Source organism: Lepisosteus oculatus, chromosome 6, assembly GCF_040954835.1.
Source record: "Lepisosteus oculatus isolate fLepOcu1 chromosome 6, fLepOcu1.hap2, whole genome shotgun sequence".
Taxonomy (NCBI): Eukaryota; Metazoa; Chordata; class Actinopteri; order Semionotiformes; family Lepisosteidae; genus Lepisosteus; species Lepisosteus oculatus.
In genome coordinates this window covers 44,131,562-44,153,243 of record NC_090701.1, presented here as the reverse complement: position 1 = coordinate 44,153,243, position 21,682 = coordinate 44,131,562, and the positions used below count along the sequence as shown (strand labels likewise).

The following is a 21,682-nucleotide window of genomic DNA, read 5'->3' as shown; positions in this document are numbered from 1 at the left end:
GCATGGGAGAAAGTACAAAAACAATGAATACTGCATGGGGAAAAAACTTGCGCCTGAATTTGTGAATGACTTTGAAGGCTTCGTACCCACGGAACAAAACAACAATAAAGAAGACACGGTGAAGCTTGTTAACAAAGCTGGATTCAAGGAGACCAGTGGTGAAGATGTTATGCCCAAGAGGTGCCACAGTTCCAGACGGACGAGCTGACGAAGGAAGAGATCCTGCAGCTTGATGCCTGAGGACTGGGGGAGGACGATGAAGCCAGTGGCGGGCTGCCGAAAGAGATGGATACCGCAACACTTCGTCAGTATTTTGCCTTTACTGATGCGGCAGATTCTTAAGCGGACGGAAACGAGGGTAACCTCGAAAGAGTTCGTCGGTTGAGAGCTCACATGGGCGATGCTGTTCAATGTTACCGAGACCTTTGTGATAAAAAGACGAGAGGTGCTGCCTTACTTCCCCTACTCCTACTCCTACGGATACCCAGGCTTCAACATCGCGTATCGAGATGTACGCCACCACCCCCTGTCAGTCATCACCATCACAGCGTCCAAAACGACAACGACAGCCTGTCTCAGTCACCCCTCTGCTCTTCGTCACTCGATTGTCAGCTTGTCAGGTGAGAATCTGAACGAGCATTTTCTCATTTATTACTCTACAGTTTAGAAACGTTATTCAGACGTGTATGTTGTTTATTTATAAATGATTAAACAATACACTACATAGTATGTTACGGTTTAACATTGATTTGTGCTGTTGTTTGCAATAACAGTTATTTATGCTAATTAGCCGTTTGTCCTTATTTACTTCAGTGTTATTATAATGAATGCGCCTACCATTTATCGCTGCAGCTTTCAATAGCAAACATTTAGGCTAGGCTACGTTCGTTCACTAATTTTTACATGTTTGAATACTTTTTCCTTCAAGTTTAATGGCTAAATTAAACGGTGTCAAAAAACAGTGAACGGTTAATTATATTTTTGTTGAACAGCATTAAGTAATGAACTGAATTTGTGCTTGTTGTGTAAATGTTTTTGGCTGTATTTTGAGCATTTACGGGTGAGAATAGGTTGAATGTTTGGGCTCAGGCGTGCATTATAATTTTCCTCCATATACATTTATGGTAATTTAATCTTCGATTTATGAGTTTTCATTATACGAGGCATGAAGTTCGTAAGTCTCGGGATAGATGTGTTTGTTTTTAATACCTGGTTGTAAAACCCTGCCCTTATCTATAGTACATTAACCGTCACCTGTCTGGAGTTTCTTAGTCGTTTATAATGATCTCTACTGTATTTGAATTGGATTTTCTCCTCCTTTAACTGGAATTACCCGGAATCTGAGATCCGAGGGAGAAGAGACGTTTTAACGATGAGAAATCTCAGTTGCAAAGGATTTTTTTTGTCTAGTTATGCCTTCTACTTGAACTCTCTTATAATTCTCCATGTATAAGCGTTTAGTTTATGAATTCATGTGTCAGATTGTTTATGCTAGAATGATTACATTTTCTTACTACTTATTTAAGCGGTCTTTTCGCCCAGCCTCGTAGTAAGTTGTTATTTGTAAATGCTCGAGTAGATAGCTGCGTCAGCATTGTTTTTGTAAATTATCAATCAATAAGGCCCTTTGAACTGGAGTCTTAAAACCAGTGTCTTGTTTCCATTCGCAGGCAGTGAATGTCCAGTAACGGGATTGGCAGGCTGGCTGTCAGCCTCTGTGCGCAGCGGGGTCGCATCTCGCTTCTCCGCGGTCTTCGTTATGGCGGAAGGTGCTAACGTTATCGTCCCGGGAAAAATGTTCCCCACCGCTCTGTCCCCCGGACTGAGGAGAAATCTCTGCGCAGTCGAGCGAAGGTTACCGAGAAGGACAGGTGCTGTACTGTTTATGAAAAAAAGACTGTTATCGTGAGGCGGGAGTAAACGTAGTAACGTGCCATCGAAGGAGGCCGTGAGGCGATTTTTGTTTTCGGCACAAGAGCATCTCAGAGCCTCCGTGCGCTAAAGAACTGCGCAGATGAGATAAGCGGAGCTCTGTCTCTCTCGGGGTCTCTGTGTATCCGCTTCTTCAGCCAAAACGATACTAAAAAGCTTTGCTGGCGCGACGGTATTTGGCATAAAAGAGACGAACACTTGTAAACAATGATGGCGTGAATTCTATGCCAGGGTAGTGATGAACATCCTGGCCCGTCCAGATAGCACAGCGCACTCTCACACTGAGACCAAGGCTTGAACACAGATCAATTCGCACAGATTTACAGGAGTGTTGCAAAAACAGAAACAAAAAACTGGACATTTACAGTAAAGACATGGCTGTCCGGAGAGGACAGGCTCAGTGACCACAGCCTGGCCATAGAAAGTGGACATAGACCTGACTGTCCAGAGAGGACAGGCTCAGTAACACAGCCTGGACACAGAAACTGGACACAGACAGACCTGGCTGCTCAGTGAGGACAGGCTCAGTGATAACAGCCTGGACACAGACAGACCTGGCTGTCCAGAGAGGACAGGCTCAGTGATAACAGCCTGGCCATAGAAACTGGACACAGACAGACCTGACTCAGTTATGCCTTGTGTGTGAGAGAGAGTGGTGTGACAGAGAGACTGACTGTGTTTTATTTTCACTTCTTTCACACCGGAGCTGCAGTAACGTGAAGGTGAGTTCAGCTCGGGGGTGTTATTCCAGTTGCGGTACTGCAGGCCCTGCTACTGCCTACAGTCTCACCAGCAGCTCTGCAGCACTGACACACCTGTATGAGCTCCAGCTCGCCTGCCACCAGAGTCACCTGTAATGATAATGATAATGTTGCTTTATTAGCCCTATACAATTTCTTGCATTAGGAATTAGTCTTTTCGCATACCCCAGCTTGCTCTCCATGAGACACACAGACAGGGAGAGAAGCTTGGGGTCAGAGCAAAGAGTCTGCTATTGTACACTGCCCCTGGAGCAGTTGGGGTTAAGGGCCTTGCTCAGGAGCCCAACAGAGTAGGATTCCTCTGCCGGCTGCGGGATTTGAACCGGCAACCTTCCAGCCACAGGCGCAGCTCCTTAGCCACAGAGGCACTGCTTCGCCGCCTGTATATCGATTCATATAGATATAGACTATATAGATAGTGAGTGTTAATTTATCAGGTAATCGGTGGCGGGCGAGAGTCACGTTCTCACACAGGTGTCCTCGAGCCCCGCTGTGGAATAGAAGGTGTTCTGGCGTGATGGCTGGAGCTGGGGTACGAGAGTAGAGTGCTTGTGTGTGTAACCGAAATACACCTCATGATCCGTCTGTGCACTCAGGCCTCCTGAGCCGCCAGAAGACGGGCTGGCCGGTCACGCTGCTGTGCGATAGTTTTCTGACCCCACAGCGCCCCCTGTCCACAGCCACCGCCGCCGCTGCAGACAGATGGGAGCGAGGGGCCAGTCTGACTGGAGGCGAAAATCTAGCGCAGTTTAGCGAGTCGCTCATGTCTTGTTTTTCGTCAGCAGGCCTGTGGCTGTGGATCCTGACGCTGAGCCTGTGGATGTGGGCTTCACCCTGTGTGTCTGGAGCTGGTGAGTACTGATGTTACTACTGCTAGTACTGTTACTGCACTGCTCAGTGTCTCTGTCCTGTCCAGCAGTGCTCAGTGTGTCTCTCCTGCTGTCTCTCAGTGTCCTGTCCAGCAGTGCTCAGTACGTCTGTCCTGCTGTCTCTCAGTGTCCTGTCCTGTCCAGAGTGCTCAGTATGTCTGTACTGCTGTCTCCCAGTGTCCTGTCCTATCCAGCAGTGCTCAGTGTGTCTCTCCTGCTGTCTCTCAGTGTCCTGTCCTGTCCAGCAGTGCTCAGTGTGTCTGTCCTGCTGTCTCTCAGTGTCCTGTCCTGTCCAGAGTGCTCAGTATGTCTGCCCTGCTGTCTCTCAGTGTCCTGTCCTGTCCAGAGTGCTCAGTATGTCTGTACTGCTGTCTCCCAGTGTCCTGTCCTATCCAGCAGTGCTCAGTGTGTCTGTCCTGCTGTCTCTCAGTGTCCTGTCCTATCCAGCAGTGCTCAGTGTGTCTGTCCTGCTGTCTCTCAGTGTCCTGTCCTGTCCAGCAGTGCTCAATGTGTCTGTCCTGCTGTCTCTCAGTGTCCTGTCCTGTCCAGCAGTGCTCAATGTGTCTGTCCTGCTGTCTCTCAGTGTCCTGTCCTGTCCAGCAGTGCTCAGTGTGTCTGTCCTGCTGTCTCTCAGTGTCCTGTCCTGTCCAGCAGTGCTCAGTGTGTCTGTCCTGCTGTCTCTCAGTGTCCTGTCCTGTCCAGCAGTGCTCAATGTGTCTGTCCTGCTGTCTCTCAGTGTCCTGTCCTGTCCAGCAGTGCTCAGTGTGTCTGTCCTGCTGTCTCTCAGTGTCCTGTCCTGTCCAGCAGTGCTCAGTGTGTCTGTCCTGCTGTCTCTCAGTGTTCTGTCCAGCAGTGCTCAGTGTGTCTGTCCTGCTGTCCTCAGGTGTCTTCTCGGTGTCGGTGTCCAGTCCCATTGAGGCCCGGTGGGGAGGTTCTGTCCTGCTGCCCTGCTGGCTCTCTCCCAACCAGAGTGCTGAGGGGCTGGAGCTGCGCTGGTACCGGGCTGGGAGATTCGAAACGCCGGTGGCGTTTCAGCCTGGGAAGGACCCGGTCCTGAAGCTGGACTCCGACTTCCAGGGCCGAGCGTCCCTGGTCGCTGTGGAGGAGCTCCAGAAGGGCAATGTCTCCCTGCGGATTGAGCGGGTGAGCCTGCAGGACGCGGGGCAGTTCTCCTGCTACGTGTCCAGCGATCAATGGTACGAGGACAAGAGCGTCCTGCTCAGAGTGACCGGTGAGTGAACCAGAGTCTGTTTCACTGTCCTCTCTCTGGCACAGAGTCCCTGTCTCTGTGTGTCTCTGTCCCTTCTCTCTCCTCTCTCTGGCACAGAGTCCCTGTCTCTGTGTGTCTCTGTCCCTTCTCTCTCCTCTCTCTGGCACAGAGTCCCTGTCTCTGTGTGTCTCTGTCCCTTCTCTCTCCTCTCTCTGGTAAAGAGTCCCTGTCTCTGTGTGTCTCTGTCCCTTCTATCTCCTCTCTCTGGTACAGAGTCCCTGTCTCTGTGTGTCTCTGCTCCTTCTCTCTCCTCTCTCTGGTACAGAGTCTGTGTCTCTGTGTGTCTCTGCTCCTTCTCTCTCCTCTCTCTGGTACAGAGTCTGTGTCTCTGTGTGTCTCTGCTCCTTCTCTCTCCTCTCTCTGGTACAGAGTCCCTGTCTCTGTGTGTCTCTGCTCCTTCTCTCTCCTCTCTCTGGCACAGAGTCTGTGTCTCTGTGTGTCTCTGCTCCTTCTCTCTCCTCTCTCTGGCACAGAGTCTGTGTCTCTGTGTGTCTCTGCTCCTTCTCTCTCCTCTCTCTGGTACAGAGTCTGTGTCTCTGTGTGTCTCTGCTCCTTCTCTCTCCTCTCTCTGGTACAGAGTCCCTGTCTCTGTGTGTCTCTGCTCCTTCTGTCAATTTTCAGTTTCAATTCAAGAAGCTTTATTGGCATGACAAATGAAGTACAGTGTTGCTAAAGCGTGTGCAATCTGTACAACATCTACAGACATTGCAGTACAAATACAAATACATACAAGGACATTTACATACAACATACAACACATAAAATATTATTGAGAGCTAGGCTCACTTAAAAAAAAGGAGATCACATATTGGGCTGCCAGTTCAACTGAGTTCCCTCCTCCCTCTCCCAGCAGAATTGGGAGCTGTTCTGATTTTGACAGGTGTGGAAGTGCTGGGATTACATCAGTAAATCTGGGTGAAGAATGTTTGTCTAATCCCAGAATATTTGTTACAGTGCAGGAAGTGCATCTCTGCCTCTATTTCCCCCATTGGCATTGGGAGCAAAGCCTGTCCTCTCTGGACAGCCAGGTCTGCCTGTGTCCAGTTTCTGTGGCCAGGCTGTGTCACTGAGCCTGTCCTCTCTGGACAGCCAGGTCTGTCTGTGTCCAAGCTGTGTCACTGAGCCTGTCCTCTCTGGACAGCCAGGTCTGTCTGTGTCACTGAGCCTGTCCTCTCTGGACAGCCAGGTCTGCCTGTGTCCAGTTTCTATGGCCAGGCTGTGTCACTGAGCCTGTCCTCTCTGGACAGCCAGGTCTGCCTGTGTCCAGTTTCTATGGCCAGGCTGTGTCACTGAGCCTGTCCTCTCTGGGCAGCCAGGTGTGTCTGTGTCCAGCCTGTGGTCACTGATCCTGTACTTTGCTGTTTCCTACCTTGTAGCTTTCCTCTGCGAGACGTGTAAAATCCAAGTGTCTCCCGAGTGAGGGATTCCCACAGTGAGCCTCAGACAGAGCTGATCTGGCCAGACAAGCCTGTTCAGGTCCTGCTCTTGTTTTTTACTGTGTCCTGTCTGAACGGTGTGCGGCGTGTGCCCCCTCTCTCCCAGCCGTAGGGATGCCCCCGGTGCTGAGGGTGGTGCCCATGGAGGACAGGGGGCGGCTGAACGTGAGCTGTGTGTCGGAGGGCTGGTCGCCCCAGCCGTGGCTCCACTGGACGGACGACACCGGGGCGAATGTGAGCGCCCCGGCCCCCCACTACAGCGCGGACCCCCACGGACTGGTCACCGCCAGCAGCTGGCTCCCGCTGGCCCCCGGCAGCCACGCCTGGCTGGCCTGTATCGTCAGCCACGCCGCGGGGCAGGACGGGAGGGAGAGCAGGGTGGGTCTGCCGCACCACACCGCAGGTACGCCACTGTCGCCGCCCTGCTGGCCAGCTCACTGTGGTACAGTTCGGTCCAGCTGTGTGGGAGGGAGTGCGAGACTCGCCTAGAGATGTCTCTTTGTGGAAGCGCGCCCCTGCTTCAGACCGTTTTACCTCTAATGCAGGTCCAGAGGAGTCACTGCTACCTGTTACTGGGCTGTTAACTGTAAAAACTGGTATATAGACCTTGTAAAGCAGGACAGGGAGAATAGGTTGTATTAACCCCTCTCTCTCAGTGGTGTTAATGTACTGTAGTGTCCAGTCAGTGTGTCTGGACTGTATTAACCCCTCTCTCTCAGTGCAGTGTTAATGTCCTGTAGTGTCCAGTCAGTGTGTCTGGACTGTATTAACCCCTCTCTCTCAGTGCAGTGTTAATGTACTGGAGTGTCCAGTCAGTGTGTCTGGACTGTATTAACCCCTCTCTCTCAGTGCAGTGTTAATGTACTGGAGTGTCCAGTCAGTGTGTCTGGACTGTATTAACCCCTCTCTCTCAGTGCAGTGTTAATGTACTGGAGTGTCTGGACTGTATTAACCCCTCTCTCTCAGTGCAGTGTTAATGTCCTGTAGTGTCCAGTCAGTGTGTCTGGACTGTATTAACCCCTCTCTCTCAGTGCAGTGTTAATGTCCTGTAGTGTCCAGTCAGTGTGTCTGGACTGTATTAACCCCTCTCTCTCAGTGCAGTGTTAATGTACTGGAGTGTCCAGTCAGTGTGTCTGGACTGTATTAACCCCTCTCTCTCAGTGCAGTGTTAATGTACTGGAGTGTCCAGTCAGTGTGTCTGGACTGTATTAACCCCTCTCTCTCAGTGCAGTGTTAATGTACTGGAGTGTCTGGACTGTATTAACCCCTCTCTCTCAGTGCAGTGTTAATGTCCTGTAGTGTCCAGTCAGTGTGTCTGTACTGTATTAACCCCTCTCTCTCAGTGCAGTGTTAATGTACTGGAGTGTCCAGTCAGTGTGTCTGGACTGTATTGACCCCTCTCTCTCAGTGCAGTGTTAATGTACTGGAGTGTCCAGTCAGTGTGTCTGGACTGTATTAACCCCTCTCTCTCAGTGCAGTGTTAATGTACTGGAGTGTCCAGTCAGTGTGTCTGGACTGTATTAACCCCTCTCTCTCAGTGCAGTGTTAATGTCCTGTAGTGTCCAGTCAGTGTGTCTGTGCTGTATTAACCCCTCTCTCTCAGTGCAGTGTTAATGTCCTGTAGTGTCCAGTCAGTGTGTCTGGACTGTATTAACCCCTCTCTCTCAGTGCAGTGTTAATGTACTGGAGTGTCCAGTCAGTGTGTCTGGACTGTATTAACCCCTCTCTCTCAGTGCAGTGTTAATGTACTGGAGTGTCCAGTTGGTGTGTCTGGACTGTATTAACCCCTCTCTCTCAGTGCAGTGTTAATGTACTGTAGTGCCCAGTCGGTGTGTCTGGACTGTATTAACCCCTCTCTCTCAGTGCAGTGTTAATGTACTGGAGTGTCCAGTCAGTGTGTCTGGACTGTATTAACCCCTCTCTCTCAGTGCAGTGTTAATGTACTGGAGTGTCCAGTCAGTGTGTCTGTGTTAACCTCTCTATCTCCAACAGAGGATAGTCGTTCAGCTGACTGGAGAATAGCCTTCATCACTCTCTTGGTCCTGATGCTGCTCCTTGTGATTTCTGCTGCCCTGTTCATCTGGAAACACTGGAAAGGTGAATATCTTTGTGTTTCAATTCTTCAAGCTCTGTCGGGATTACTTTCTGTAAGACACTTTGTACAATCTACAGTACTTCAGTGGATCAGGTTACAAGTCACTCCAGACGGGGTGATCAGAGTGATACTCTGGGTGTGTGGATCATGGTACAAGTCACTCCAGATGGGGTCATCAGAGTGGGAGTCTGGGTGTGTGGATCATGGTACAAGTCACTCCGGAAGGGGTGATCAGAGTGAGACTCTGGGTGTGTGGATCATTGTACAAGTCACTCCAGATGGGGTCATCAGAGTGAGAGTCTGGGTGTGTGGATCATGGTACAAGTCACTCCAGAAGGGGTGATCAGAGTGAGAGAAGTGGCTGATGCAGGGGCTGGATCGTGTTGTTACTCCAACACCATGCGACCACGAAAGGGGATCCGGCCACACCCTCCAGCCAGCATGTCTTTCAAGGGGGGAGGCCACTGGTGTCCCAGCAGAAATCCCATGTGGACCCAAGATCTAATCTTCATGCCCCCTGTTGATCATGATGTGCCAACATGACAAAACAAAATCAGGAGACTTTACCAGGAGGAGCGTGTCTGGTAAAGCAATTCCCGGTTTTACCCAATCTTCTCCCAGTCCTTCCACATTCTGTCCCAGAATCCACACACCCTCTCATCCTGCGTCACAGCCTGCTTGTGAGTGGGCAGTGATCACTCAGACTGATAGCGTTTCTCTGTTTTCAGATCAAAAACATCACTCCCCGACTGATAAAACTGCAGGAAAAGGTGAGTAAACAATACTCCGAGTTGAAGACTGTGTTCTTTATTGTCTTCTAGTCTGGTCAGCATACTGCTGTCACACTGACGGGCTGTACTGTGTGCTGCTGTCTCCCCGACGGGCTGTACGGTGTGCTGCTGTCACACTGACGGGCTGTACAGTGTGCTGCTGTCTCACTGAGTACTGAGTACACTGTGTACTCTTATATATAATCCCCTTTGGTTATTTAAGAAAAGATTGGTTTTGAATAAACAAGGGTATCATGGTCAGAAATTGTCAATCTTGGTAGTTATATTGGTGCTCTGCTTTCTTTCAGAGACTGAGAAAGAGCAGCTTCTCGGTGGTGAGTATGAACCTGCAGACGAGAGTCAGTACAGGGTGCAGCGGGCTCAGGGCTCCTCGGGTGTCTCCCCGTCGCAAGGGGGCACCTCGGGATTCCCATGAGTGTGCTGTGGCTGGTCAAGGTTACTGTGTACCTCCGACCACCGCCAGGTTTGCCATGCAAAGACAGCGAATATTCGTGCAGTCAGAAGTGTTTTTTTTTGTTTTTGTTTCTATGCTTAAGGCATAGAAGTGATCATTGTGAGCACTCAAGCTTTGAGTAAAAATGTTGAGACTTCAGGTATCCACCCCAGTAAGATAACACTGGCAGGGCAGGGGGGAAGCCTTGTGAAGCAGATCTGATTGATATTGATTCTCAGATTGGCCAGTGCCCTCATGAAGGCAGATTGATGAGTCTTGTCATGTCCACCAGAATAATGTCCTTCTCTTCTCTCTCCTGCAGAATGGGGCAGAATGATCGACGCTGCAGGTAATTTCCTTCTTTCTTTTCTTCACACCTATAAGCCCAGTTCCCACTGAGAGGAGGCTCTTCGACCCATCTTCCCTGTTTGTGATTAAATAGCTAGTTGTTCCAAGAGTCCCAACATGGCTGGGCAGCTTGTCCCAGACCCCTACAACTCTCTGTGTAAAGACGTGCCTCCTGTTTCAGACCCCCACAAATCTGTTAGGACATCTTTATTGGACCTCAGATACCTGCCCTCAACCTATGCTTGGACTCATCTGTGTGTCCACGGATCCTGCTGCTGAATCCTGTCTCCAGAAAACTTCTGGTCCTTTTCTCTATCGGAGTGTGTTTTCAAACCGAGCAGGAGGCACTTCTTGACACAAAGGGTGGTGGGAGTGTGGAACACGCCGCTCCAGCCATTCTGTTAAAGCCAATATCCTGGCTCCTTTCAAGAAGCAGCCGGCTGAGATCCCGGGACCAATGAGCTACTGAGTATCAGACGGGCCAGACGAGCCGAGCAGCCTCCTCCTGTCTGTGACCCGTCTTGTGTCTCGTGGTCTGTGGTGTCCGATCTGCTGCGATGATGGAGACCAGTGTTTGTTCTGCTCCCCCCCAGTGGACGTGACGCTGGATCTGAAGACGGCACACCCCCTCCTGAAGCTGACCCCTGATGGGAAGAAAGTCCGGGACGCGCTGGATCCTGACCCGGCCCGGCCCGACAGTCCTAGGCGGTTCCGCCACCACACCTGTGTCCTGGGCTGCGAGGGCTTCTCCTCGGGCCGGCAGTACTGGGAGGTGTGCCTGGAGCAGAAGCAGTCCTGGTGGGTGGGCGTGATGGCGGAGTCGGCCTGGGAGAAGCAGGAGTCGACCTGTTCTCCTCGCACTGGCTTCTGGCTCCTGGTGTCGGACGCGCAGGGCGGTTTCCGGGCCAGCACCGACCCCCCGGTCCCGTTACCTGCCGAGCTGAGGCCCGCGAAGCTGGGGGTGTTTCTGGACCGCGAGGGCGGCCAGCTGAGCTTCTTCAACGCCGAGAGCAGAAGCCGGATCTTCACGTTCCACCTGGAGCAGCAGGAGAAGCTCTACCCCCTGTTCAACCCGGGCACCGGTGACAAGAACCCTCTGAGCATCTGCCCCCTGAACCGGGACTGAACCAGGAATGAACCGTGAGTGAGCGGGGACTGAACCGCGAGTGACCGGGGAGTGAGCAGGGACTGAACTGCAAGTGAGTGGGGAGTGAGCAAGGACTGAACCGCAAGTGAGTGGGGAGTGAGCAGGGACTGAACCGGGAGTGAGTGGGGAGTGAGCAGGGACTGAACCGGGAGTGAGCGGGGAGTGAGCAGGGACTGAACCGCGGGGACTGAACCGCAAGTGAGTGGGGAGTGAGCAGGGACTGAGCCGGGAGTGAGCGGGGAGTGAGCAGGGACTGAACCGCGAGTGAGTGGGGAGTGAGCAGGGACTGAACCGGGAGTGAGTGGGGAGTGAGCAGGGACTGAACCGGGAGTGAGCGGGGAGTGAACAGGGACTGAACCGCGGGGACTGAACCGCAAGTGAGTGGGGAGTGAGCAGGGACTGAACCGGGAGTGAGCAGGGAGTGAGCAGGGACTGAACCGCGGGGACTGAACCGCAAGTGAGTGGGGAGTGAGCAGGGACTGAGCCGGGAGTGAGCGGGGAGTGAGCAGGGACTGAACCGCGAGTGAGTGGGGAGTGAGCAGGGACTGAACCGGGAGTGAGCGGGGAGTGAGCAGGGACTGAACCGCGGGGACTGAACCGCAAGTGAGTGGGGAGTGAGCAGGGACTGAGCCGGGAGTGAGCGGGAAGTGAGCAAGGTCTGAACCAGGAGTGAGTGGGGAGTGAGCAGGGACTGAACCGTGAGTGAGCGGGGAGTGAGCAGGGACTGAACCGTGAGTGAGCGGGGAGTGAGCAGGGACTGAACCGCGAGTGAGCGGGGAGTGAGCCGGGAGTGAGCCGCCTCCCGATTTGGGACAGCAGTGCTGCTCCTGTGTATGGGACCCTTGTGCTGCTGACCTGACTCGCATGTGTGCCCTGTGCACGTGCTGACCTGACTCGCATGTGTGCCCTGCGCACGTACTGACCCAACCTGTGTGCTGACCTGACTCAGTCGTTGTGTTGACCTAGCTGGCGTGCTGGCCCGACCCAGATACTGACCCGCGTGCTGACCTGACTCAGTCGTTGTGTTGACCAAGCTGGCGTGCTGGCCCGACCCAGATTCTGACCCGTGTGCTGACCTGAGTCAGTCGTTGTGTTGACCAAGCTGGCGTGCTGGCCCGACCCAGATACTGACCCGCGTGCTGACCTGACTCAGTCGTTGTGTTGACCAAGCTGGCATGCTGGCCCGACCCAGATACTCACCCGCGTGCTGACCTGACTCAGTCGTTGTGTTGACCATGCTGGTCTCCCCTCTGTCCCCACAAGCCTGTCTACAGACATTTCATTGCCAGCAACTACTGCTGCACGCTGTATTGTTGTGCAATTGATAAATAAACTTTGATTTTATTTTGATTTGATTACATACTTTGGATGATGGAGCCTTCTCCTGTTATGCCCCAAAGCTGTGGAATTCTATCCCCAGGGATATCAGAGAGTCTCCATACCTGAGCACTTTCAGATCAAGACTAGGCGCCTTCTTTAGAAAAGGGCTTTTATTTAATTAGTTCTCAGTCTGCCCTTTTGCTTTCCTGCTGTATTCCAAACCCTTATTGTAATTAAGTCATTCTGCTGTCTTCTCTCATTGTGTGCTTTTTTTCTTACAGTAAAGCACTTTGAGAAGCAACTTCTAAAGGTGCTAAATAAAATCAATTTGGTCATAGAAATGTTTGAATCTAGAGTCTTGCGAGGGTTGATTTTGAAAGAGCTCCTTCACTGGCTTTGAAAGAGCTTGTCATATCTCCGTGACAAGCTGCTTGTCTGACTGAGGTACTGTATGTGTAGCTGGTTGTATGCTCCAGTGTGGGTGTTTCCTTGTGATCTGGTGCAAATGACCAGCTCCTGCAATGTTATTATGGGGTTTTTATATTTTACTAAAATTATGCATTTATGCATCTTGATTCATGGGTGGTTAGCCAAGGCTGTCGGTTCCCCTTGGTTCCACAAGAGGGAGCTGTAGGAAAAGACCAGTGCCTGTCTTGAGTGTGGTTCTGGGCTCTAGTGTGGGTGGGTTTAAGCCAATTGCAACTGCCATAAATCAAAAACCACACAATCTTGTCTATGGACAAATTGGTTTCGTTTTCCTGCTGCAGTGATCAACAGCTCAGGTGTCTTGCAACAGGTATTTCCTAGACTTGACTTTATTTTAAAGCAAACCAGCTCCCCCTGTCCTGTTGGCAGAAGGTGTTTGCAGATGTGAGATGGCAGAGGAGAGGCAGGAGGGGTTCAGACACTACACTTAATCCCCTGGGCCTAGGATCTTACACATTGCATGAAATAGAATTAGCATAGAAGAGGCATAAGAGTTTAGGGCACGAGAAACAGGAATAATCATTAGGAAGAGTCTTCTCTCTACCTGCAAGTGTGTGTGCTGCTTTTCTTCACTTGAAATGAGTTCACAACCACTCAATTAACATCTGGTTTTATTTCACAAGATTATGAAAGTATCAGAAATGTTAAAAATGGCAGGAGACAATTCATAACCAGTTATAGAACAGTCCTGTTTGCAATAGGAGCTACAGTCCCAGTACAGTAATTTACAAAATTAATTAAATTTAAACAATAAATTATGTACATTTTACAAAGCAAAGAGCATTTAAAGTGCTTTATAATTCAAGCATTCATAGTCGTTTTATACCATTCTTTTTCCAATATCGTAAAAATGCATCAAGAAGCTTTGAGCCAGGGAGAGAGAGACAGCACAATTTGGCTGAGAGGAAGAGGGGTGCTTAATGACTGTACAGAGTAAACGCGTCTTATTGATCAGCATCTTACTGCCCTGAGGAATTGCTGATCATTTTATTGATTTCTAGATTAATCACATTTTCAAATAACAAGAACTTATAGTTATCAGACTTTACAAAAAGAGGCAGATGGACTCAAAACTGAGGTTGCAGGTTCAGATCTTGGGACAGGGGATACAGCTGTTGTAGCTCTCTCAGTAGGCCATTGTGGAACAGTGTGGAGTGGTGATCAGGGCTCTGGATTCAGAACTGAGAGGTTGCAGGTCCAAAACATGGGTGCAGAATGGAGGCTGTGCCTCTTCACATTGATTGTTGTACCTATGATTGTTTTTATCAGTTATTTATACAACACTTTGATGATCTCAAAAGCATTGTAATTGTATGTAACAGTATGTACTTGTAATTCTCAACATGCAGACTGCGAATAGCTACGAATTATTAAAGAAAACAAGACATTTTTAGAAAGGCAGGAACGGAATGGCATCCTGTTGCTGGGTGAGGGGGGAGCTGAGAGAATCGTATCTTCTGTTATGTGGCTATACAGAGAGCTTAGCCAGGGGAAACGAACAGAGACAGAAAGAGGAGAGAACAACTCTTTCTTGCTCTCGTGCTACTGTACCTTAACTAGCCTGCAACAAAGGCCTGGTGATCGTTTCACCTCTCTAGCCTGGGCCTGGAAGCCACTTTGCATAAAACTATCACTCACATTCATTTAAAACAAGCGTTTCCTTTCAGGGCGATTCTCGGCACCGACCTCTGACCCGGAGGTCTTGGGGGAGGGGCGCCTGTCCTTTTCACCTCACGCACACAGACAGACCGTTGGCGACCGGGCCTCCTGGACCCTGCTGGTTCTGCTCGATTATATGAAGCCCTTTCTGGCCCTCGGGGATCCTCAGGCAGGACCCTGCCACTAGGGGGAGACATTCTTGGCCTCGTGTCTGCAGAGCTTATCCATGAGCCCTCCCTGTCACTCTCGGGACACTGGTTTGACCAGCTCTTGCAAATCTTCAGGCCGCGCCGTAACGAAAGGGGGTCAGGCCCCAGGAAGCCAGGGGTCAGTCCACAGCTGTCCCTCTGCGGGTGGGGCAGGTCGCTGGGAGAGAGCGGCTAACACACCCCAGTGACGTCACTTCCTGTCTGCAGACACACAGACAGGCACGGCGCCGCCCTGCTGGACCACTCTTGCAACAGTCTGCTAACACAATCTCCCCCTGCACTCGTGACTCTCCGGACAGACTGATTTCTTCAGATATTTACACATAGTCATGTAATCCAAAAGGGTCTAAAAAAATATACTGATAAGCAGCTGAAAAAACAAAACACCTGGAAATATACTAGTACAGCACAGTCATTTACAGCCATTCACAGGAGGGCAGGTGGACAGTGTGTGTCAGTAGTACAGGACTGAGTCCTGTCCTCTCCGGGTCTTCCTCCTGAAGTTGATGCTAGCATACTCGGTGCTCTCGCTGGCCAGAGACGCAGGGGGGGTCCTGGGCTCGGAGATAGCTTTCCTCCCTCGTGCCCCCTTCACCTCTGCATACACGGTGCTCTCCTCACCAGCAGGGGGCGCTGCTCTGGGCTTCGGCAGCCTCTTCAAGTCCAGAGCGGCGTAGGTGACCTCCGTAGGGTCCTGCAGGGCAAGAAATGAAAGAGGCAACTGCAGTCCCAGTTTCCCAGACTGCTTATTTAAACTAAATAAATTATTTGACATTTGACAATTTCGGAATTATGCACGAGATCGTGAACTTTGAGAAACTACTGTAAGTCAACGTGTTGTCGCAAACTCACACTCGAGTTCCCACAAATTGCAATGTGAAGCAGCCCTTCCTGCTCACTAGTCACTGTAATGACTAATGTAATGTGATGGAGTGAATAAATACAGGTTGTGCAACTGACATTTCACTCCAGAAATGTCCCAACTTGTTCTGCATGCAGAGTTGACATGTAAGTAGTATTTGTTGGCAAAATCGACTCGACTTGAGCTCAGAGCAATATGTCTGTTGGATTAAAAGAAGTGTATTCACAAGCCTGCTTATTTACAATGTCATAGAGCCACAACACATCGCTGGGAGCTTTGTTGCCTGATTCTGAATCGCAGAACAAATTGGAGGTTTTAAAAGTTGCTGTGTATATTTTACTTTCATTGTAGTTTAAAATGCACACAGTGATGTAAAAAGTGTCACAATCACGGAGAGCATCTCAACAGTGATTACTCACCTCTCCTTGTCCTGTTCTGTCCTGTCCTGCAGGGGGCGCTGCTTTGGGCTTCAGTTTCTTCATGTCCAGAGCTGCGTAGGTGATCTCGGGCTCCTGCAGGGGAAGAAGCAAACAACAGGAGATCCTGGAGCAGCTCAGTGGAAGAGCAGAGGGTCACCCACTGGAGAGGGGACGGGGCTCTGGGATTGACGAGGAGAGCCGAACGCTGTCCCCGTCATGTCATGTCTGCCATGCTGTCTCAGGATCTCTCCTGAGTGTCTGACAGGTGTCACAGCACCGTCACCCCAGGACTGAGAGGAGTATTCAGATCAGGTGCGTCCCGCCTACAGGTGGAGACGAACTGACCCGTGTCCTGACGAGGGACAGGAGCACTTGTGTGTGACAGTCTGTGACTGTGTGACAGGGGGACTTACGCGCAGCACTGCTCCACCGTCAGCTGGTGAACTGTGAGGACAGAGACAGGCAGACGACAGGTCAGTGTGTGTCATCCCCATGCTGTCTAAATACAGAGTGTCTTAATAAAATACACATTCCCAATACTACACTTCTCTGTTGCTTTTTCAATTCTTCGTTCATTTGAGAATCTTGTTCCCTTTCTTGGAAAGTGAGTGGGGGTCAGGGGTCAGGGGAGAGAGACAGGGAGGGGGTCAGGGGTCAGAGGAGAGAGATGGGGGGTCGGGGTTCAGAGGAGAGAGACAGGGGGTCGGGGGTCAGGGGTGAGAGAGAGAATGGGGGTCGGAGGTCGGAGGTCAGAGGAGAAAGCAAGAGTGGAGGTTGGCAGTCAGGGGAGCCTGTGGGAGTGGGTGTTCGTGTTCTGCTAACTCGCATGTTGAAGGTGTCTGCCCACTCTGAGCTCAGAGAGAAGCTGTTTTCCTCACTGTCAAGTACTGGGCATGCTGGGAAATCAAAATTCTTCTGTGGAAATAATGATATTGGTGCACAGTCCCAGCATGCCACAATGAGACCTGCTGTCTCTGTCTCGTACCGTACCTGTCCTCAGGCTTGTGCTGCTCCCCTGGAAAGAGAAGACACAGCTGTCAGCCTTGAACATTCACCATCCTCCTCAGTGTTAATAATTATACTGTATTTACTGACATCCATTGTTTCAATTAAATCTGTCCTTTTCTGCAGCACAGTATCTCCTTAGACAAGAGAGGAAATTCTTGTGCCACTTTCAATTGATATTTTTGGTGAGAGTGTTGCACTGTCTTGCTTTTGCAACAGTCTCATGTTAGTAACTATTACCTCTGCGTTTGCAGTACATCAGAAGTGCCACGGTCACTAGGAACAGAATTATGCCGCAGGCCACACCAGCGTACAGAAGGACAGTAGAGGGCCCTGAAAGACAGAGACACTTTACTGCAGGCACAGCCCTGGACACCCCATACTCAGGTCATCTTTACAGCTCACAGGAATAGGACCCTGCAGGACAGAGACACTTTACTGCAGGCACAGCCCTGGGCACCCCACACTCAGGTCATCTTTACAACTCAAAGAAATAGGACCCTGCAGGACAGAGACAATGTTAGTGCAAGCACAGCCCTGGATGCCCAACACTCAAGTCATCTTTACAGCTCAAAGGAGTAGGACCCTGTGGGACAGAGACACTTTACTGCAGCCATAGCCCTGGACGCCCCACACTCAGGTCATCTTTAGTTCACACTCGGTACAACCTGGACATTTCTCAACTCCAGCCATCACTCCACTTCCCTGTGCTTCCCTTACCCTCATCCTGCTGTCTAGTGTCTGGAATATTCTCCGGCCTCTTTCTCTCTCTCAGTGTGATGTTGTCACTCTGTCTCCACAGTTGCTCATAAATGGACACACAGGACACTGCCGAGCCATTGAGCTCTTCAGTGAAAAGGAACCAGGCCCAGAGCTCGGCAGTGTAGGTCCCATCCTGGTTCTGGATCTTTGTGCAGTTCTGGTCCTGCACTGGAGTTCTGGAGAGTGTCATGGGCTCCCAAGACACAGAGACATTATGGGGAAAGAAGCCAGAAACAAGACAGGAGATGTTGACAGTCTGGTTAAGAAACAGCTCATTTTGAGACTTGATCTTCACTGTGGGGACAACTGCAACAGAGAGAGAGACAAGAAAATTAGGAAGGTCAGAAGGTCAACGTGAGCTATAGTCCTGTGAGAACAGACTCCAGTCTCAGACAGACAGTACAGTGTTGTAGTGAGAACAGACTCCAGTCTCAGACAGACAGTACAGTGTTGTAGTGAGAACAGACTCCAGTCTGACAGACAGTACAGTGCTGTAGTGAGAACAGACTCCAGTCTCAGACAGACAGTACAGTGCTGTAGTGAGAACAGAGTCCAGTCTCAGACAGACAGTACAGTGTTGTAGTGAGAACAGACTCCAGTCTGACAGACAGTACAGTGTTGTAGTGAGAACAGACTCCAGTCTCAGACAGAGAGTACAGTGCTGTAGTGAGAACAGACTCCAGTCTCAGACAGACAGTACAGTGCTGTAGTGAGAACAGACTCCAGTCTGACAGACAGTACAGTGCTGTAGTGAGAACAGACTCCAGTCTCAGACAGACAGTACAGTGTTGTAGTGAGAACAGACTCCAGTCTGACAGACAGTACAGTGTTGTAGTGAGAACAGACTCCAGTCTCAGACAGAGAGTACAGTGCTGTAGTGAGAACAGACTCCAGTCTCAGACAGACAGTACAGTGCTGTAGTGAGAACAGACTCCAGTCTGACAGACAGTACAGTGCTGTAGTGAGAACAGACTCCAGTCTCAGACAGACAGTACAGTGTTGTAGTGAGAACAGACTCCAGTCTGACAGACAGTACAGTGTTGTAGTGAGAACAGACTCCAGTCTGACAGACAGTACAGTGCTGTAGTGAGAACAGACTCCAGTCTCAGACAGACAGTACAGTGCTGTAGTGAGAACAGACTCCAGTCTGACAGACAGTACAGTGCTGTAGTGAGAACAGACTCCAGTCTCAGAGAGACAGTACAGTGCTGTAGTGAGAACAGACTCCAGTCTCAGACAGACAGTACAGTGTTGTAGTACCTGTGAGAACAGACTCCAGTCTGACAGACAGTACAGTGCTGTAGTGAGAACAGACTCCAGTCTCAGACAGACAGCAGAGTGTTGTAGTCCTGTTAGAACAGACTCCAGTCTCAGACAGACAGTACAGTGCTGTAGTGAGAACAGACTCCAGTCTCAGACAGACAGTACAGTGCTGTAGTGAGAACAGACTCCAGTCTCAGACAGACAGTACAGTGCTGTAGTGAGAACAGACTCCAGTCTGACAGACAGTACAGTGCTGTAGTGAGAACAGACTCCAGTCTCAGACAGACAGTACAGTGCTGTAGTGAGAACAGAGTCCAGTCTCAGACAGACAGTACAGTGCTGTAGTGAGAACAGACTCCAGTCTCAGACAGACAGTACAGTGCTGTAGTGAGAACAGACTCCAGTCTGACAGACAGTACAGTGCTGTAGTGAGAACAGACTCCAGTCTGACAGACAGTACAGTGCTGTAGTGAGAACAGACTCCAGTCAGACAGTACAGTGCTGTAGTACCTGTGAGAACGGACTCCAGTCTCAGGGATGCAGACAAGTTAGTCTCAGGAATTTCACAGAACACAGTTTCCCTGATGAAGCTCTTGTCAGCCCTCAGTGTCAGACTGCTGGAGGTTCCCTGGAAAGATGAAGAGGGAAGGTGGCTCTGTTCCCCAGACATGTTCTTCATTCCTACCCTCCAGGACAGGGGGGTGTCAGTGTCGCCCACAGACTCACAGCTCAGAGTCAGGTCATCTGCCTTCACCCTCTTCTCTGGGGCTGTAATGTGAGGAGACCCTGGTGGAGACAGAGATAAGTGAACATCACTGTCCTGTGAACTCTCACCTTTGACCCTCAGTGTGACAGTCTCTCTCAGGGTCAGTACAGACACACAGTAACACACTGACCTCTGACCCTCAGTGTGACAGTGTCTCTCAGGGTCAGTACAGACACACAGTAACACACTGACCTCTGACCCTCAGTGTGACAGTGTCTCTCAGGGTCACTACAGACACACAGTAACACACTGACCTCTGACCCTCAGTGTGACAGTGTCTCTCAGGGTCAGTACAGACCCACAGTAACACACTGACCTCTGACCCTCAGTGTGACAGTGTCTCTCAGGGTCAGTACAGACACACAGTAACACACTGACCTCTGACCCCCAGTGTGACAGTGTCTCTCAGGGTCAGTACAGACACACAGTAACACACTGACCTCTGACCCTCAGTGTGACAGTGTCTCTCAGGGTCAGTACAGACACACAGTAACACACTGACCTCTGACCCTCAGTGTGACAGTGTCTCTCAGGGTCAGTACAGACCCACAGTAACACACTGACCTCTGACCCTCAGTGTTACAGTGTCTCTCAGGGTCAGTACAGACACACAGTAACACACTGACCTCTGACCCCCAGTGTGACAGTGTCTCTCAGGGTCAGTACAGACACACAGTAACACACTGACCTCTGACCCTCAGTGTGACAGTGTCTCTCAGGGTCAGTACAGACACACAGTAACACACTGACCTCTGACCCTCAGTGTGACAGTGTCTCTCAGGGTCAGTACAGACACACAGTAACACACTGACCTCTGACCCTCAGTGTGACAGTGTCTCTCAGGGTCAGTACAGACACACAGTAACACACTGACCTCTGACCCTCAGTGTGATGGAGTCTCTCACAGTGTGTTTGCCTTTGAACTCCGCCTGGCAGACCAGCGCTGCTGCCCTGAGCTCCAGGATGCCTGTGAGCTGGACCAGGCTGGACTGTGTGAAGGTGCCCTCCTCACTGGGCTGGGGTTCAGTCCTGGAGATCTGTTTGCCAGCCTGGGGGCCCAGAGTCTTGTCATTGAGGAGCCACTGCAGGGTCCAGCTGGCAGGGTAGAAGCCGGAGAGCTGGCAGGTGAGGCTGGCAGACTGACCCAGAACCAGCTGGGTCTGCCCAGTGACCTTCACTGCAGGAGGAACTGGGAAGACAGGGAAGAGACAGACAAGCTGCTGTCAGAGACTAGACAGTACAGTGCTGTAGTGAGAACAGACTCCAGTCTCAGACAGACAGACAGTACAGTGCTGTAGTGAGAACAGACTCCAGTCTCAGACAGACAGTACAGTGTTGTAGTGAGAACAGACTCCAGTCTGAGACAGACAGTACAGTGCTGTAGTGAGAACAGACTCCAGTCTCAGACAGACAGTACAGTGCTGTAGTGAGAACAGACTCCAGTCTCAGACAGACAGTCCAGTGCTGTAGTGAGAACAGACTCCAGTCTCAGAAAGACAGTACAGTGCTGTAGTGAGAACAGACTCCAGTGTCAGATAGACAGTACAGTGCTGTAGTGAGAACAGACTCCAGTCTCAGACAGACAGTACAGTGTTGTAGTGAGAACAGACTCCAATCTTAGACAGACAGTACAGGCTCAGTGACCACAGCCTGGCCATAGAAACTGGGCGACACAGACAGACCTGACTGTCCAGAGAGGACAGGCTGTGCTCCCACTGCCAGCGGGGAGCAATAGAGACAGAGATGCACTTCCTACTGCACTGTGACAGATACTCTGGGATTAGAGAAACATTCTTCCCAAAATTCAGAAATCTAATCCCAGAGTTCCCACACCTGCCAGAATCACAAC

General features: G+C 50.7%; 2 protein-coding genes across 4 annotated transcripts in view; one reads left to right on the top strand and one right to left on the bottom strand.

Annotated features, from left to right (window-relative positions):
* The first annotated feature begins 10 nt into the window (after positions 1–10).
* Positions 11–16,576, top strand: cabz01076234.2. Of its 3 annotated transcripts, none has more exons than XM_069191415.1 (11): positions 11–620; positions 1,671–1,871; positions 3,476–3,544; positions 4,446–4,793; positions 6,375–6,671; positions 8,261–8,365; positions 9,092–9,133; positions 9,442–9,468; positions 9,910–9,936; positions 10,529–11,075; positions 16,070–16,576. In XM_069191415.1, the coding sequence occupies exons 1-10, from the start codon at positions 401–403 to the stop codon at positions 11,059–11,061; spliced, it is 1,869 nt and encodes a 622-aa protein (XP_069047516.1). In that variant the 5' UTR covers positions 11–400; the 3' UTR covers positions 11,062–11,075; positions 16,070–16,576. The 3 variants fall into 3 exon arrangements, with proteins under 3 accessions (XP_069047516.1, XP_069047517.1, XP_069047518.1); XM_069191416.1 differs by having other exon boundaries at positions 13–620; positions 3,479–3,544; XM_069191417.1 differs by lacking the exons at positions 11–620; positions 1,671–1,871 and adding an exon at positions 1,897–2,654.
* Positions 13,483–21,682, bottom strand: part of LOC138239463 (hemicentin-2-like) — a 20,735-nt gene continuing 12,535 nt past the window's right edge. Inside the window, exons 6-13 of the mRNA XM_069191669.1 lie at positions 20,708–21,022; positions 19,578–19,853; positions 17,763–18,110; positions 17,283–17,375; positions 17,028–17,052; positions 16,451–16,481; positions 16,038–16,130; positions 13,483–15,450 (exon numbers count right to left, since the gene is read on the bottom strand). Of these exons, the coding sequence (XP_069047770.1) occupies positions 15,211–15,450; positions 16,038–16,130; positions 16,451–16,481; positions 17,028–17,052; positions 17,283–17,375; positions 17,763–18,110; positions 19,578–19,853; positions 20,708–21,022 (1,421 nt within the window). The 3' untranslated portion in view covers positions 13,483–15,210. The remainder of the gene's footprint in view (positions 15,451–16,037; positions 16,131–16,450; positions 16,482–17,027; positions 17,053–17,282; positions 17,376–17,762; positions 18,111–19,577; positions 19,854–20,707; positions 21,023–21,682) is intronic.